General features: G+C 42.6%; 1 protein-coding gene across 2 annotated transcripts; it reads left to right on the top strand.

Moving 5' to 3' along the window:
- The first annotated feature begins 228 nt into the window (after positions 1 to 228).
- Positions 229 to 12,089, top strand: EPHX3 (epoxide hydrolase 3). Of its 2 annotated transcripts, XM_020969365.2 has the most exons (7): positions 229 to 732; positions 1,180 to 1,259; positions 1,485 to 1,642; positions 5,983 to 6,111; positions 6,268 to 6,371; positions 6,547 to 6,683; positions 6,875 to 12,089. In XM_020969365.2, the coding sequence occupies exons 1-7, from the start codon at positions 490 to 492 to the stop codon at positions 7,098 to 7,100; spliced, it is 1,077 nt and encodes a 358-aa protein (XP_020825024.1). In that variant the 5' UTR covers positions 229 to 489; the 3' UTR covers positions 7,101 to 12,089. The 2 variants fall into 2 exon arrangements, with proteins under 2 accessions (XP_020825024.1, XP_078010160.1); XM_078154034.1 differs by lacking the exon at positions 5,983 to 6,111.
- The last annotated feature ends 5,982 nt before the right edge of the window (positions 12,090 to 18,071 follow it).

Genomic DNA, 18,071 nt, shown 5'->3' with positions numbered 1-18,071 from the left:
GATTTCTCCTTCCGGAATTACGGAGGGGGTTTGATTGGCTGCTGGAGCCCAGGCTCGGGAGCCCGGATCCTAGCCATTTTCATTGCTTCGATGTGACCTTTCAGGCCCTCCACTACCCAATCAGAGCTAAGAAAGGCTAGGAGAAGGGCGGGGCTGGGAACCCTGGGGGGAGCGGAAGCTGATGGCCCCGCCCGCCAGAAAAGCCTGGGGAAGAGGGTGGGGTTTGGTAGCGACTGGGGGCTGTCCGGGCCTCGGAGGCCCCGCCCTCGGGCTCTAGCTGGAGCTCTTACTCCTTCGCTCCTTCCGCAGCTCCAGAGGCTGAAGCCAAACTCAGCTTGCGCGCTGGAGTCTCCCGAGTCCTCCCTTGAGCAGGCGCCCGAACAGCTGAGCAGCGCTTCCGGGCTCTCGTTGCCCAGCCCCGCTCCGCCCCCCGAGCCCAGCGAACCACAGTTTCCTTTGGCCGAAGAAGCCCCCGGCCCGGAGGCCGCCATGTCCGATTTCCTGGTTTCGGCGCTGCTGGCGCCCTCGCGGGCTACGCTGAGGCTGATTCGCTTCTTCATGTGGCTCCTGGTGTACGCGGGCGCGTGCTTGGCTGCCCTCGTGTATTTACTAAAGGCCCTGGGCCACGTGCTGCGGCACCCGAGGCGAGGCTGCTGCGGTCAGCCCCGACGCAAGGCCCCGTCGTGCCTTCAAGACCCCTGCTTCGGACAGCACCACTTCCTTCACCTCAAGGTGAGCTTGGCCTCCTGGAGGTGGGGAGGGAGTGGTGGCCCGGCCTGGCCCTTGCCTACCTGGCCGGCTCGGTCCTTTCTGACCAGCTGAAGGAAGAAGAGCTCAGCAAGGCAGGGAGCCCAAAGGCCAGGAGCAGGGGTTGCAAGTGCTGGAGGGAGGAGCAGCTTCTAGAGAGCGAGAGGGAGCCTCCTGCCAGCCTCTCCCTTCCCCCGCCCCCCCCAGGAAATCTGGAATTCCCCTTGAAATATGGGTCCCGTTCCACACCCTGCAGATCTAACATTTAATGCCCAGTGGGACCTCAGAGATCATCTGGGGCAACCGTGCCATCTTAGAGACTGTGACATCTAACTGCCACCCTGGCCTTCCTGGGTCCTCCACTGGGGTTGTGGAAGAAGCTGAACAAAGTCCAGGAGGGAGGGACCCTGACTCCAGCCTCTTTCCTCCCAGACCTCTGGCTTGCGTCTGCATTACGTCTCGAGGGGTGAAGGGCCACTGATGCTGCTCCTCCATGGCTTCCCTCAGATCTGGTAAGTGGCAGAGTAGGGAGGGCCTAGAGCAGCAGCCGCCCTCTCCCCACCCCCTTTCCTCAAGACATTTCTGTGTCTGACATAGCCCCTAGGATCAGGTGGAGCCCTCCATGGAAACCACCTTTCTTGCTCTAGTTGAGCCAGTCCCACTGGAAGGGTTGGGGGGAGGGGTAGAGAGGGAGGTGACTCAACCATCACCTCCATCACCTTTTACTGGCCCCACAGGATTTCCTGGCGATACCAGCTTATGGAGTTCTACCATGATTTCCATGTGGTAGCACTGGACTTGAGGGGCTACGGGAGCTCAGATTCACCTACCAACCTTAACAGCTACACCATTGATGCCCTGACAACAGACATCAAAGATGCTATTGAGGCCCTAGGTACCTTAAGTCTAGGCAAAGCATGGGGGTGGGTGCCTGAAGAAGCGCAGGAATGGATTGGCCTTTTTACCCCCCTCTCCGATCCTGCACTGCTGCCCTCCTTATGACGCACTGGATGTGACATGTCTCTAGCTCAGGCCCATAGTCTCAGTTCTAAATCAAGCTCTTCATTGTTACCCCTTTGATGAAGTTTCAGAAGGGCCACTAGAACCTAAGAGAAATGAGCCTGGAGTTCCCCTGAAATCTGGTACCTTTTCAATACTCTTATCATTCCCGAACCTTCAGCATTTTTCTTAAACTTCCTCATAAATGATCAGATTTAAAGTTGGAACAAACGTTAGAGATCATCACCAGGGGTGGGGGACCTACAGCCTCCAGGCCATATATGGCCCTCTAAGTCCTCAAGTGTGGTCTTTTGACTGAATCCAAACTTTTGGACTCGAGGACCTAGAGTAGGCCTGAAGGCAAAAGGTTCTCCACCCCTAAATTCTAGTCCATGCCCTTCATTTTACAAATGAGGAAAACAGATGAAGGTGCTAAAAGACTTCAACCACATAGCTAGTAGTCATCAGAGCTAGATTCAGACTTGAGTCTTCTGACTCTAAATTCAGTCTGCAATCCTGCGAACAGTTCCTGAGCAATCCGCTACATCATCATCATCATCATCATAACTCGAATTTATATAGTGCTTATTCTGTAGTGCCAGATACCATTCTAGGTTCTTGGGATACAAAGATAAAATGAAAAACAGCCACTGCCTGAAAGGAGCTTTCATTCTGCTTTGGTGATACAATTTATAAACGTGGTTTTATGCATATATTTACATATAGACACGTGCATATAGACAATAGATGGTTTTGTATATATATTTACATATAGACATGTACATATATGAAATATGAGAGTGGAGAGTTGGCACGTGAGCTGAGCCGTAACTGATGCTGGAGATTCAAAGACAGACGTTAGAGAGTGCCTCTCTGGCCTAGGGAATATTGAGAAAGCTTGGAGGTGGCTAATGGGATGCTGAATTCTAGGGAATGTGAGGCAGGCCAGTTTAGCTGTAACTTAAAATGTGTTGTGAAGGACAATATGAATATGCCTTTTCTTATCATAAAGGATTTTAAATACCAAGCTAAAAGCTTTTATGCTAGAACTAAGAGGGAGCCTTTTTTTTAAGCTTGAGCTTAAAATCTTGAGTAGACTTGTGCTTTAGAAAGGTTTTAACAGCTATGCAGAAGATGAATTGAAGAACCAGATTTGAATTCATAAATTCATTTAGAAGTCTGTTGAAACAATTCCAGGCAAAAGAGGATGAGGACCTAAACTAGGGTGGTGACTGCATGCGTGGACAAAAGGGAGTAGACATGACTTATGTTGTGAATATTAAATCAGAAGACTTGGCAGGTAATTGGATGAGGGGAGGGAGAGAGTTGAGTATGACTGAAGTCATATACCTGAATGACTGGAAGGATGCCGATGCTCCCAGCAGAAACAGGGAAGTTAGTTAGGGAGGAGTAAGTTTTGGGAGAAAGATGAGGAGTTTCATGTTGAATTTAAGATGTCTGTGAGTTATCCAGGTGGAGATGTCCTGAACAGGTAGGTGGTTAATAACGTGGGTACTGGACCTCAGAAAAGAACTGGATATGTAAATTTGGGAGTCTGCTTGGAAGTGATCATGAGAGCTGAGGAGATTGCTAAGTGATGGAAGAGAAGAGGACCTAAGATAGCCATAGTCAGTTAGAAGTTTGATTATAGTCAAGCTAAGGAGACTGAGAGAGCCAGTAGAGAGGTAGAAGAGATTCGGGAGAAAGCGGTTATCACAAAAACCTAGGATGTGTCCAGGACCAACTGCTGTTAGCAGTTTGAGGCACTGCTGAGAGAACCAGAAGGATAAGAACTAGGAAAGGGCCTATTGTATTTCATTATTTATGAAATCATTGGTAACCTCAGAGCAGTTTCAGTTGGTGAAGGCATTAGCCCCCTGTATGGGGGTGAGAAGTGAATAAGAAAAGAGGAAGTGATGGCAACAAGTGTGAGTGGCTTTTTCTAGAAGCCTGATTATAAGAAGGACAGAGATATGGGATGGTAAATGCTTAAGAAGACATAAGCATCATAGAAGGTAGTAGATAGACAATTGGAGAAGGGTGCATGAATGAAAGAGTAAGCTCCCGAGGGAGATGGGAGGGGATGGGATCAAGTGCACAAAAAGAGGGGTTCACCTTAGCAAGGAGAAGTAAAGTGGAGTGTGTAGTTGAACTTATTAACTGCAGGGTCAGGAATTTAAAAAAAGAAAAGAAAAGGTGGTGAGACACTGAGAGAACAGAGGGTTAGAGCGACTGGAGGTCGCGGTGGGAATGAAGAATAGGTTTAAATTTCAGAAGGAGTAAGGTAAAGTTGGAAAAATAGAAAGTCATGGTTATAGAGAGGAAATTCAGAGTTCTGGACCAAATCATGGGAATAGGGGATTGATTATTTGGGAGGCCATGGTGTTTGAGGCCATGTATATTGAAGTTTCCTGACAGGGAGGGTAAGTGGCAGAGGGAGACTGAGCCACTGAACTCGTTGAGAAAATAGGGAGATTGATCTAGGTGCTACTTGTAGATGACTGCTACCAAAGTTCAGATAGGGGAACGTAGATGGAAGGAGTGGGCCTAAAAAGAAGAGAAGTTGCTAAGTGATGGTAGCAGAGACTTTGGCAGATGAGGTTGGAGAGGGATAAGGAGTATGCCTAGCCTTCTTCCTGAGCCAGTGTCAGGGACCATGAAAGAAGGTAATCCCAGGACTAAAGGGCATGCCCAGGATGGCAGTAAAGCCAGGTTTCTATAAGTACAAGAAGATAAAGGAGTATGAGAAGAAGAGCTCTTAGATAAATAGCTTGTTAATGATAGAGAGGAACTGCCAGAAGGCACAATGCTAGTGAAACAGGGCAGAGCCAGGGGAGAGATGAGAGGGCAGGGAATGGTGGCAGAGAATGTAGTTTCCCCTCTGGGGATGCAAAGAAAAGCAAAAAATAGTCCCTGTCCTCAAGCTTACAATCTACCAGTAAGGACAACAAACAGCATTTACAAACAAGCTCTATACAGGATAAGTAAGAAATAATCGACAGATAGAAGGCACTATCAACAACCTCAACCCCAAAAGGGGTTGGGAAGGGCTTCCTGTGGAAAGTGGAATTTTAGTTGAGATTTAAGGAAAGCCAAGAGGTGGAGATGAAGAGAGAGAGCATTCTAGGCATGGGGGACAACAGTGAAAGTGCCTGGAATTAGGGCCTGGAATGGCTTGTTGGAGGAAGAGCAAGGTGGCAAGTGTCACTGTGTCAAAGAGTACGTAGAGGTTATAAAGTATAAGAAGACTGGAAAATTGGGGGGGGTGCAGCAGCTAGGTTATGAAAGTCTTTGAACGCCAAGCAGAAGATTTTGCATTTGATCCTAGAAGTAATAGGGAGCCATTGGACTTGATGGTGGATGGGGGTTGTTGTTCTTGTTGTTGGTCAGGCATGTCTGACTCTTCATGACCCCATTTGGGATTTTCTTGGCAAAGATACTGGAGTGGTTTGTCATTTCCTTCTCCAGCTCATTTTACAGATGAGAAAACTCAGGCAAAGAGGATTGAGTGACTTGCCCAGGGTCCCACAATTAGTGTCTTGAGGCTGGATTTGAATTCAGGTCTTCCTGACTCCAGGTCCAGTTCTGTGTCCACTACACCAGCTAGCTGTCCTCAAGAGTATGGGAACAGCACTTTAGGAAAATCACTTAGAACCACAGGGATTAAGGTAACAAGGAGAAGGAAGTACCATTTGATTGAAACTGTTGCCTGCAAGCATGATACTATTATGTATACTTTTAGACCCCATGGAAGAAGAGAGATTGGAATGGTTACCTGGAATAGTAAAGAATTGACAATCAGAACCCCAAGGTTCTGGGTTGAACTCATTTCAAATTAATTTCTTTGCTACTTCCTAAGATAGCAGAAAATGAATGGTGCAATTAGAAGTTTTCATCTAGGATGTCTAGATACTTGATTCATATGAAGGCCTGAGGCTTTGTTTATTCTTTAATCCTTCCAACATGGTAGCTTCTCCCACCTTGGCTTGGTAGTAATGGAGGGTTATAGAGTTGTTGATTTACTTCACCCTCTTTATAGCTGAGGCTCTATTACTTGTCAGAGTTCTTATAGTAAGAGTTTCTACTAATTGTTAGGGAGGGCTAAATCACTGGATTTCTTTGCCCTTCCCAACTCTAGTGCCATTTCTATTATGTCTTCCACCTCAGTCTCCTAATTTTACACCTGTCCTACCCCACCCTATCCACACCCCAATTCCCTACACCATTCATTCACAGGTTACTCCAAATGTGTCCTGGTGGCCCATGACTGGGGTGGAATCTTGGCCTGGAATTTTGCCATCTACTACCCGAGTTTGGTAGAGCGGCTAGTGGTGGTGAGCGCCGCCCCTATGTTTGTTTACCAAGGTAGGTGCTAAGATAGGAGGACATTCAGAGGGAGAGTGGATTGGCCAGGCTTACAGGTAGGGAGTGGGTGCTAAGTTCTGAGCCTGAGGTGTTTCCCCCCTCTCCAAGGGGTTTGGTATGGGTGGTTCTCTTACTTTTTCTCCTTTCCCTTCCCAGAGTATGCTCTGCACCATCCCAGCCAGCTCTTGCGCTCCGGTTATGTATTCCTGTTTCAGCTACCTTGGTTACCTGAGAAGCTGCTTTCTATCTCTGATTTTCAGGTCCCGTCCTTTCTTCTTACTTAGCGAAAAGGGACAAAAGCTAGCAGGGAGTTGTGGGGGAGGGAGAGTAATGATGTTGTGGAAGTGGGGAGGGAAAGGGGATACTGAGATGGGAAGACTGATTCTCAGAGGTGTCTGGAGGGCGTTTGTAATGAAGAGGGATGCATGTGTACAGATCCTCAAGGACACCATGACCCATCCTATGACCGGAATCCATGGCCTTACAGATGATGAGCTAGAGGCCTTCCTGTACAGCTTCACCCAGAACCAAGGCCTCACTGGCCCCCTCAACTACTACCGCAATATTTTCAGGTGATGCCTTGAGGAGTGGGGGCAACTAGGAAAAAGTGGAGATTGATTGTGGGAAGGATGATGGAGTGATTTTAAGGAGAATGTAGTGAGGAAGAAATTTGAAAGAGTAAGAAGAAGGGACCGAGGCATATTTAAGAACAAAAAGGGATTGATTGGCCTTAATGAATGTTGTACATCTTTTTACCTTACAGTCACTTTCCGCTACAGCGTCAGGAGCTGACAACGCCAACATTGTTGTTATGGGGGGAGAAAGACCCATACCTGGAGAGTGGACTTGTGGATAGTATTAACAAATACTTTGTGCCAGGCCGCCTGCTGTCCTATGTCCTGCCTGATGCTGGCCACTGGATCCCCCAGGCCCAGCCAGAGCAGATGCACCACTACATGTGGGCCTTTTTAAAGAGGTTCAAGGTGTAGTCATGACTCTTCCTCCAGATATGAACATTCTGGCTTTCTGCTCCCACCAAAGCTCACTCAGGACTTGGGAAGAAATGGAGTAGTACTTGAAACAAGCCAGCTTTTGACTGGAATGTGGAAGCATCCTCCCTCTCTAACTTCTCTATGGTTTATGCTCCTTTCCATGTTTCCCCATAGATGCCCAATGTAATAATCCCCACCCCTAGTACTTACTTACATTGTCCTTCCTGTATCCCCTCAATTCCTGGCTGGCTGGCCCCAGTTGAGCCCCTATTAAATTCTGGAAGCTCTTCTCACTGCTACAGAGAAAGGATCTCCTGTGGAAAGAAAGGGTCCACTGTAGCTGTGATAAGTGCACAGAAATAAATCTCCTATTCCCTGCCCTGCGGTAGGCCTTTTTCCTTCTGTGTGGGGCCTCAGCTCAAGGACAGTTTGGGATCGGGGCAGGGCGTTCCCCAATGCCTGTGCCTTGCTCTTTGAGACAGTGATAAACCTGTTTCTCTCTCAAGCTTCTTTGGGTTGCCCATTGTCCTGGGTGCTCAGGTTCATTCTGCCTGCGCCTGCCCTGTATCTTTCCTTGTCCCTGTTTCTTAGGACTTTTACTTTTCAGCATGGCAGGAAAAGCAGACCAGAGGCCAGGAGTATTACAAGAGAAGGACCTTAAGAATTCCCCCTCCTACAGAAATAGCTGGAATGATGTAGGAGAAAACCACATGTGAAAGGGAGAACTATGGAGTGGGGTAGAGAAAAGGATGGATTAATGTCAAAGATAGAAGTGAATTGCGAGCACTTGGAGCCCTTGGTCACCTTGATTATGTAATTTACCATATAGTTTAAAAGTGCAAAATGGAGCTCATTTGGGTTTCCCCAAATCAACCCTCTTCTGGCTAGGGAATGACAGGCGCCAGTTGGAGGAAAGAAGTTAAAGGGAATATCAGAGATACCTGAAAGAGGAGCATTGAGATAATGGTTAGGTGACAGAACAGGCTTAGAAGGTAATGAAGTGACCACAGAAAGGTATTTGAGCTTCAGTGGGAAGAAAAATCAAGTGGAGAGTATCTAAGTTATCTGAAATTCCTGCTTGAGTACTTCACCCAGAAGAGTCTGGAGCAGCTCTTGTTTCTATTAGGTCTTGATAGAAAAGTACTATTTTCCAGTGAAGGGACACTGAGTAAGATTCTTATCATGAAAATCGCATTATGGGCCTACCATGATAAATTTTGCCTTACTTAGGCACTCGTAATACAAGAAACAGGTGTGGCAAAATATTTGTCATTAGAGCTTTGAAGACTGTCAACGAAAGTGACAAAGGACTTGAAGACCTTGCTTCAAGCCAGCATAGAAGACAAGATTTTTGCATTGCACAGAGTTTGGGGCTATGCTAGTACCAAGTAGCCATGTGTTTCCACGAAATACAAATTGTTCTGTGTCCTAAAGAAGATGAAAAGGCTGGGGGAAAGCATCTCCACTCTAAAGGTTTCAGGAAGAATGCAGTCTTTGTTGAAAGAATGGAAGAAATACTTCCAAGAAGAAACACAAAGGAATACCAATGATTGTCAAAAAGTTTCAAGGTGAGAGAATATGATACAAGAGAAGAAGGGTCACAGTGGTGACTGGTACCTCTTTCCATAGAGGGGACAACTGGACCATCTCTTAGGAGGAAGCAGTTTCTTGTACCCCGAGTGATTGACGCCATCTGAAGAGAGATTCTCCAGTAATTGTGCCTGATGAGTATCTGCTCGGAGGGGGAAAGGCAGTTACTAGTCCTCGTTGTCTAAACAGTAGAGAAGTCTGCAGTCTTCATGGGTTACAGATTTAGGAGTATTCTTAAGTGGCAGCCCCGATGGCCAATACCCGCTCATGACAGTTCACGTGGGAATAAATTATATTTTAATAATGAACCTAAAAGGCATTCCTAAAGATTATGTAGTCTCATACAGGAAAATGAAGAGTTTAGGGGCACAGGTTATGCCTTCATCACAGTTGCCAAGGATCTGTATTGGAGCAGCAGAGGCAAAGCAGAGGTTCCCCCATGTCTCTTTTTCCCCCACCAGATCTCTTGCAAGCTGTAAGTGAGTTCCACCATCACTTAATTGTTTCCAGAACCATGGATTCCACTGTCACTGTCTCAGGGTAATGAAGGTGTTGGGTGACATGATGGCACACAAGTCTTTGATGCCAAAGGAAGTAAAAAAGAAAGTGCAGGAAGGCTGTATTCTACCTGAGTAAAGACAGAACGTTGTGCTGGAGAAGGGTCAAAAGACCCTTGTAGGTAATTGATGTGAGACAAACTGCACTAATTCACTTTTATTAAGATTCTGCCAGACAAGGCCTATCATTATACATTTTATGATACTGTCTGTGAGACCATGGAAAATAAGAAAGAGGTCCCAGTGTTCATTTTCTGGGCCGCTGAGTGCCCACCCCTCAAAAGCAAAGTCACTTATGCAAGTTCAAGGATGCCATCAAGAAGAAAGAACAGGAATCAAGTATACATTTTTAAGTTTTTAATTGCCATTTGAAAGTAGGGACTTCTGAAGAGAGTCTGGTCTGAGGATACACACAGCTAACTAAGAAAATAGAATGTGAGACTGGAATTTTAATTCCTTGATCATGGCTTAAACTATAGGAAGAATAGTCTACTCACAAGAGATGAGATTAAACCTAACATTATTTGGAAATGTTTTTGGTCCAAGGTATTGTGAATCCCATCAAGGTAGCTTTAAACTAAGAATGAATAAGAGAGAGAGAAAACCTCCTTCATTGCATATGTGAAGCCAGCAATGAGACCCATGGTTCTTGATGACAATATGTTAATGTACAAAGTACGGATAAATTATATGGTAAACTAGAAATCCTAATACAAGGAGGTAAATTTAATTTCATAGATCTTACTGAAATTTGGAAAGTGAAAGTCATGACTAGAATGTAACTCTAGAAGGGTATACTAATATCCAAAAAAGAAAAGAGCAACAGAACAGTATAATAGCATTAAATGTTATGAATGTATTTTTTGTAAAGGAATCTAGGAACCCAAGCTGGTAAATCATACTGGAATGCATTTGGGTGATAATCAGTGAAAGAAAAATTGATATTGTGGAAGTTATACCATAAACCACCTGGACAGAAGGGAAAAGTTTTGGAAACGCAAGTCTAGCAGTAAAGCCTGATACAGTAATTTGAGACTTCAAATCTGAACATCTGCTGAAGCTCTCTGCCAAAAGCAGAATGTTACACATTCTTGACTTGCTTTAATAGTGATAATTTCATTCTTCAAAAGGTGGAGAAAGTAGGAACTACTCTTCCAGAGCTAATTCTGGCCAGCAAAGAGAAATAGGTTTTTAAAAGTGGAAACGGACCTTGAAAGAGCAAGTAACCATGTTGGAATTTATGATAAGGAAGGAAAGGAAGCTAATGACTATAGTTTTATATATACCTTAAATTTAAGAAGGGTGAGTTTTCAGAAAAAGGGAAGATAGAGTCCAGTGTTCTAAAATTCTACAGAGGAATTTTTTTTAAAGGAAATTGGGATTAAATGAATTGCCCAGGGTCACACAGCTAGTAAGGGTCAAGTGTTTGGTCTGAGGCCAGATTTGAACTTGGGTTCTCCTGACTTCAGGGCCAATGCTGTATCCACTGTGCCACCTAGCTGCCCCTCTACAAAGGAAATTGGTTTAAGAGAGATAGGAAATTCTGATGACAGAATTCTCTTAATGAGAAAAAAAAAAGCTGTAGGAAGGACTGTTAAAAAAAAAACCTTATGAGTAAATGAATGAGAAAAGCATTACAACCTTGCTATGTGCGAGGCACTGTGGTAGAACTCTAAAAACAACATATGGCTCCACAGAGCTCATTGACCAACTTGGATTTTTAGGAGACACAAAATCAAAGCAAGGACAAGTAACTGAGGATGAATACCCAAAAAACTGGCACAGTCCTGTAAGGCTATTAGGAGTTGAAAACCCCCCAGGAAGCTGAGGTTTATAATGACAGACAACCAAAACCAAATTTTTTAAAGCTATTTATAGGTAGGTACTCAAATGTCACCGTTTCTATGATAACCTGTTTTTATCAGACAAATGAAGCACCCTAACTCGTCAGTCCGCAAGTACATCGAGAACTGAAGTGCTTATTGAAATACCACTTAAGGGGGCAGCTAGGTGGCACAGTGGACAGAGCACTGGCCATGAAGTCAGGAGGGCCCGAGTTCAAATGCGGCCTCAGACCAAACACTTGACACTAGTTGTGTGACCCTGGGTAAGTCACTTAACCCCAACTGCCTAAAAAAAAAAAAGAAAAGAAATAGCACTTAAGACAATGAAATCACAATGAGCCACTGAACCAGATCAAGTACACACCAAGGAAATCTGCAAGATAATCCCAAGAAGGGGGGAGAAGGAATGGTTATTCACAATATTAATATCCAAATACAATAACCGAATGGAGATATAGAACAATCAGTAGCTCCCTATGTAGTCTACTGAAATTCTAAATGGGGTAAGTCCACTGGCCTGTTGTGCAGACCCAAGCTGAAACAAGGAATTTGCAGAACTCAGTCCAGGAGGGCAGTGATCATACTTTGCCCCTGGATCCGACCGGTTTGAGAACATTGAAAGCTTCCAAGTCCCCAGCCTTAGCTTTCCTTGAGATCTTGGAACACAACACTCAATACCCCTTCAGATTTGACATTAGGACTAGCCTAGCATTTCCTCCAGAAATGGGCAGAGCCTATCCTTAACATCAAATCTGAGGTCAGAGCGTAGGCTGACCTTTTTGTTTAAAAAAAGAAAAACAAAACACTATTATGGGACGAGGCACAGCCCCTGAAGAAGAAAATGACTCCAAAACATCTATAAGCAAAGCCTCAAAGGAAAGCAGCTTGGACACAAATTCAACTAGAGTTCCTGAAAGAGAGGAAGCAGCAGTTCTTTTAAAGAGTGTAAAATGTTTTGTTTTGTTTTTAATAAATGAGAGCTCTAGGGAATTTCATTGTTGGTGGTTTGGTTTGGTTTGGTTTTTTAAGAAATCAGCTGTGGAAGAAAGAATTGGAAAGGGAATTAACAGCTTGGCACGAGATTTTTTTTAAAAAATTACCCAAGCAACAAACTCCCTGCGAATAAAAGTGGACCAAATAGAAGCTAATAATTTTATTAGATAGCAAAAAAAAATTAAAGTTAAAAGACTAGGGGGAAAATAGAAGAAAATTTAAGGTATAGCAAAATCTACTGACCTGGGGAAGAGAATATTTAAGAATCAGTGGACTAGTTGGGAAGATGGCAGAATAAGGCAAGAAATTGCCTGGCTCTCTCGAATCCCCCTCCAAATAAAAATGCCTCAAATTCAATTTTTGAGCAGCAAAAATAATAAAAAGTTGGGGTAAAGCGGTATCCAGCTAAAGACAACTTAGGAGGGTGTTAGGAAAGATCTGACCTACTGGAGTGGTGGTCTGACCAAGGAATGAAATGCAGATACCACCCCATCAACCAACAGCAAGCTTTGGGGGCAGCTGTTTTGGCTGCTGTTTTAAGGGACTTTGACCCCACAGACTGGGGGGGGGGGGACGACGGTTGTAGTGGCTGATCAGGGAAGATTGTAGGGCACTCTGCCGGCATTAGATGCCAGACCTAAATAGGATATGGTCCCAGACTATGGTTTCAGGGAGAAGCAAGCATGGTCACAGAGAGGCAGGGCCCTGTTCACAGTTCCAGAATGGAGAGGACTGCTTGTGGACAATGACAGGAGAGCAAAGCCCCTGGTGTTGGTGTCAGGGCAGAGAGGTTAACTGACACTTGTAGCTGGAAGAACCAAAACTGGCGGTACAATGTTTGCAAACCACAGGAAGCAAGAGTGTTTGTGGTAGCAGTGGTTTGGGGCCCTGGTTGTGGCTTAGAGATAAAGAGGAATACTTGAGGTCACTCATAAACCAAGGTGTAAGTCAGAACAGTGAGCACACCTGGCTTTAGATCATAGCACCTTGGAAGAATAAAAAAGTCAAAGATTCCAGATATAGCTCTGAAAACAACAATGCAAAAAACCTGAAGCCTGAAATGTTATACTCCACATACTAGGGGCAGAGCCTGACTCTAACATGAAGTTAACAACCAAGAAATACTTTTTTAAAAAATTTATATATATAAACAATCAGAAAAATAACCTGACCACAGATAGTTATTATGGTGATAGGGCATCAGGGTTCTAACTTAGAAGAAGACAATAAAGTCAAAACAGCTACTTGTAAAGCTCTAAAGAAAAATGTAAAATGGCCACAAGCCCAAAAAGAATTCTTGGAAGAGCTTAAAAAGAACTTTAAAAATCAAAAAAGAAAGGTAGAGGAAGAAACTAGAATGAAATATTGCAAGAAAATTATGAAAAGAAAGTAAATTGTATTGTGGAAAGAGGTCTAAAAACTTACTGAAGAAAACTCCTTAAAATTAGAATTGGGCAAGGGGAAGATAAGACATTAAGAAATAATGAAATCTCTCACTGGAAAAGTAGCAGGACAAAATAAACTTGCATAAATGACCAGCATTTCTATGTATTACCAGCAAAAGCTCTGCAAGAAGAGATAGATGATAAGAGATAGTTCATTTAAAATAATTGTAGAGAATATAAAATACCTGCCAAGACAAACCCAGGAACTATATAAACAGAATTATAAAAACACTTTCTATACAAATAAAATCTGATTTAAATAATTGGAGAAATATTAATTGTTCATGGGTAGGCCAAGCCAATATAATAAAAATGACAGTTCTACCTCAACTAATTACTTATTCAGTACCATCCCAACTAAACTACCAATAAATTATTTTATTGAGTTAGAAAAAATAATAAAATTCTTTTGGAAGAATAAACAGTCAAGAATACGAAAAAGTTTTTAGGCAGTCCACTTGATTTTTTTTTTCCTTTGTTCATTTAATTTTTTGATTACATTTTAAGCTGTGACTTAACATTTGAGTTATCTCCCTCCCAGCCCTGCATTAGAGAAGGCCAGTATTTGATAGAAACATGTAAAACTATACCACACGTACTCAATGTATCGGTTCTTTCTCTAGAGGTGGATAGCATTTGTAAGTTATTCATAGTTGATTTGAATGGTCGTAGTACAAAGAGTATCTTAGTCCTTCACAGCTCTCTGAACAATATTGCTGTTACTATGTACAACATTCTCTCATCTCTGCTTGTTTCGCTCGACACTATTTCATGCACGTCTTTCCAAGACTTTCTTTTTCTAAAACCAAGCTGCTTGTCATTTCTTATAGCACAATAGTATTTCATCAGAATCATATACCACAGCTTGTTCAGCCATTCCCCAATTGATAATCATCCTCTCAATTTCCAGTTCTTTGCCACCATAAACATTTTAGAACATGAGGGGGTTTTTTTTCCCCTTTTTTCCTGATCACTTTGGGAAACAGACCTAATTGTGGTGTTGCTGAGTTAAAGAGTAGACACAGTTTTATAATTCGTTAGGCATTATTCTAAATTGCTGTCTGAAATGGAAAGCGCAATTCAGCTAACAGTGTATTACTGTCTCAATTTTTCCACTTCAGCATTTGGCATTCTAATGTGGGGAATGATACATGTGTCCCCTCTGAACTCTGCCATCACCAGGAACCGCTGTCTAATTGAGAGTGGTTCTATTTCGTTTTAATATTTCTTGCTGTGTAATAAAGTCGTTTGCTTCCTTTTGAAACGGAAGGGGAAGAGGAATACACTAGGGTGGAAAGGGAAAGAAAGGTTAAGGAAACATCTCACACAATCATAAATGTAAAGAAAGTGGAGAGCAGCTGAAACTCATCTGAACTCGTCAAAGGAGGGAAAACTACACACCTGTATACAAAGAGGGGTACAGAAATACATTTCACTCACCAGGGAAATGGAGGGAGGGGAGGGAGGAATTAAAGGAAGGATAGATTAAAGGAGGGACTAGCCCTAAGCAAAATGAACTCTAAGAATATACAAAAATAGTTCTTTTTGAGGTGGCAAAGAATTAAATTATAGGGGATAACCCACCATTTGGAGAATAACAAAAAAATTATGGCATATAAATGTAATAGAAAACTATTGTGCTGTAAGAAATGACAAAGGAGTGGTTTCAGAGAAATCTGGAAAGAAATGTATGAACTAATGTGAAATAAAGTGAATAGAACCAGGAGGACAATTTATACAATGCCAACAACATAGCAAAGACAAACAACTTGGAAAGACTTAGGAACTCAGTGTAATGACTAGTGATAATTCCAGAAAACTAATAAGGAAATGTGCTACCAAATTCTTGATAGAGGGTTGAAAGACACAGAGTATAAAATGAGACACAATTTTTCTTTTGGATATGAGCAATATGGACATCTGTTTTGCTTGACTATTAATGGGTTTTGTTCTTTCTTTTTCAGTGGCAGGGGAGGGAGAAGAATAGAAAAGAGAAAAGGTGATTTTTTTTTTTTACTGATTGAAAAAATAATTTTAATCTAAAACAGTTTTAAGAAAAAAATAAAGAGCCTGAGGAATTTGCAAATAACTGTTATTAGCTACCAATCCTAGTTTGAAAAAAGCTTGATGAGCTGAATGAACAGAGAAGGACAGAAGCTGGATTCAAATAACCAGATTTGTAAGTATGAGATTACAGTAGCATGGTTACATGACAGTTCATGTGGGGGAAAAAAAATGAAGGGATGGGCAAAGGTACGGACTGTAAGCTCAGAATGAGGCAATGATGTTACATTGTGGGGCAGCTAGGTGGCACAGTGGATAGAGCACCGACCCTGAAGTCAGGAGGACCTGAGTTCAAATCCGGTCTCAGACCAAACACTTGACACTTACTAGCTGTGTGACCCTGGGCAAGTCACTTAACCCCAATTGTGTCCCTCCCCCCCAAAAAATAAACAAATAAATTTCAGAAAATGATGTTACATTGTGAGCCATTAGATGATGAGCTCCTTGAAGGCAAGGGCTATCTTGTGTCTTTCTTTTTGTGTCCCAGAGTTTAGCACAGTGCCTGACACATAGTGGGTGCTTAATAAATGCTTATTGACTCACTGATATGGGCCCCAGTACACAAGTTATTAAAGATGGGAGGTTGTTGTTTTTTTTAATTAAACCAATCAACAACCTTATAAAAATGCTCAAAATTATTAATTGTAAATTAAATAATTGTGAACTGAAACAATGCTTAGCACCTCAAACCCATACCATTGTCGAAGATAATAAAGGATAGTAGTAGTCGATGTTGGAGAGATTGTAGGAGGCATACTTTTACCAGTACTATGAACTAACCCAACAGTTCAGGAAGACAGTTTGGAAATATGTGAAAAGTACCCAGTAATAATCTATTGGATGTATATACTATGAGATTTAAAAAAAAAAAAAGATCTCATATATACCAAGATATTCCTAACAGCACTTTTGTGATTTAAAAAACAAAAACAAAAAACCCTGAAAGCAAAATGGGTGCCTATAACATAATAGAATATTGTTGTGCCATAAGAAACAAAGACCATATAAACATTCAAAGGCTTTTATGATGCAAAGCAAGGACAAAACCAGAACAATACACACAGTGGCCACAACAGCATAGATCAGGCCCACACAACACACAGCTTTCGGCCCATGAAAGGATTTCGGGTGGCCTATGAAAAATGTAGAGGAGGTAAATAAAAGCAGTGTTTAATGGCAGCTGAACTCAGATTAATTGATGAGTAATGACTACTTCTGATTCCAGACACCAGATAATGAATCCCTCTTCCCTCATCACAGAGAGATGGTGAACTATAGATATTAAATTCTGGGTTGACCGTGGATAGCTAGGTGGCTCAGCTTATAGACTGCTAAGCTTAGAGTCAGGAAGACCTGAGTTTAAATGTGGCCTCTGACACTGAAATAGTTGAGTGCCCCAAGTCAAGTCACAACTTCTCTAAGCCTCAGTTTCCTCATCTGCAAAGTGAGGATAATAATAGCACCTACCTTACAGGACTGTTGTGAGGATCAAACTAGATAATAAGTATAAAGTGCTTTATAAACCTTAAAGCACTATATAAAATGCTTGTTATTGTTATATAATTTAACTGGCCCAGGTTAAATGATTTGTCCAAGATTAAACAGATATATAGAGTTAGGATTTGAACTTTGGTTGTCTAATCCCAAAGCCAGCAATTCTTTCTATTCCACTAGAATTGCCTTAAGTTTTCAGAAGAAATGCAAATGATTAAAAAAAATTTCTCTGAATCACTAGACTAAAATTAATTAAAATAATTCAGCTTTTACTTCATACCTGAAAAACTGGCAACGATTCTAAAAGGTGAAAATGTAAATATTGAAGGTTGTGGGAAGGCATACTAATGTACAATGTTGGTGGAGCTGTGAATTGTCTTTTCTGGAAAACAGTTTGGAATGATTCAATAAAGGTCATTAAACTTTTCATGCTCTTTGACCCGGCAGTCGCATCACTGGGTACATAACCAAGGAGGTCAATGACAAGTCACATGACAGTAATTTTTTTTTTGCAGAAAAAAAATAATCCTCAAAACATGGTGAATTCTTATTGATTATGGCTAGACAAATTGTGGTGTGTGAATGGAATGGAATGTTAATGTGCCTTAAGAAATAACAAATATAGAGAGAGGATTCTAGGAAATAGCAGAGTAGGTCAAAAGACTTTTGGCTCTCCAATTTTCCTCCACAAAATGAGAGCATCACCTCAGAGTGAACATAGAACAGCAGAAATAAACCAGAGTCAGGGTTCACAGTTGTCTTCCTAAAACAACTTGAGAAGACCCCAAGAAAGACTCAGCCTCCAGGGGCGAAGGTTTGGCCTGAGTGAACTGCAAACACCCCCAGTCTGACTCTGCAGAATCAATGAACAACAAGCCTTGAGGGCAGCTGGATTGAGAGGCAGTCTCAGCCTCTTCACCTCGGGGGCAGTGCGGGAGTCCCAAGGCTAAGCAGGAGAAGACTGAAGGACTCTCCGCTGTT

This window comes from Phascolarctos cinereus, unplaced genomic scaffold, assembly GCF_003287225.1.
Source record: "Phascolarctos cinereus isolate Bilbo 61053 unplaced genomic scaffold, phaCin_HiC Scaffold_4;HRSCAF=312, whole genome shotgun sequence".
NCBI classification, from domain to species: Eukaryota; Metazoa; Chordata; class Mammalia; order Diprotodontia; family Phascolarctidae; genus Phascolarctos; species Phascolarctos cinereus.
Note: the sequence above shows the minus strand (reverse complement) of the source record. Positions and strands in the feature narration are given on the sequence as shown.

Excerpts from the sequence above, each read along its gene's own strand:
- EPHX3 (XM_020969365.2), top strand. The coding sequence starts at position 490 with ATGTCCGATTTCCTGGTTTCGGCGCTGCTGGCGCCCTCGCGGGCTACG. Across the intron at positions 733-1,179 it reads ACCACTTCCTTCACCTCAAG|ACCTCTGGCTTGCGTCTGCA; the intron begins GTGAGCTTGGCC and ends CTTTCCTCCCAG. Across the intron at positions 6,372-6,546 it reads TTTCTATCTCTGATTTTCAG|ATCCTCAAGGACACCATGAC; the intron begins GTCCCGTCCTTT and ends GCATGTGTACAG.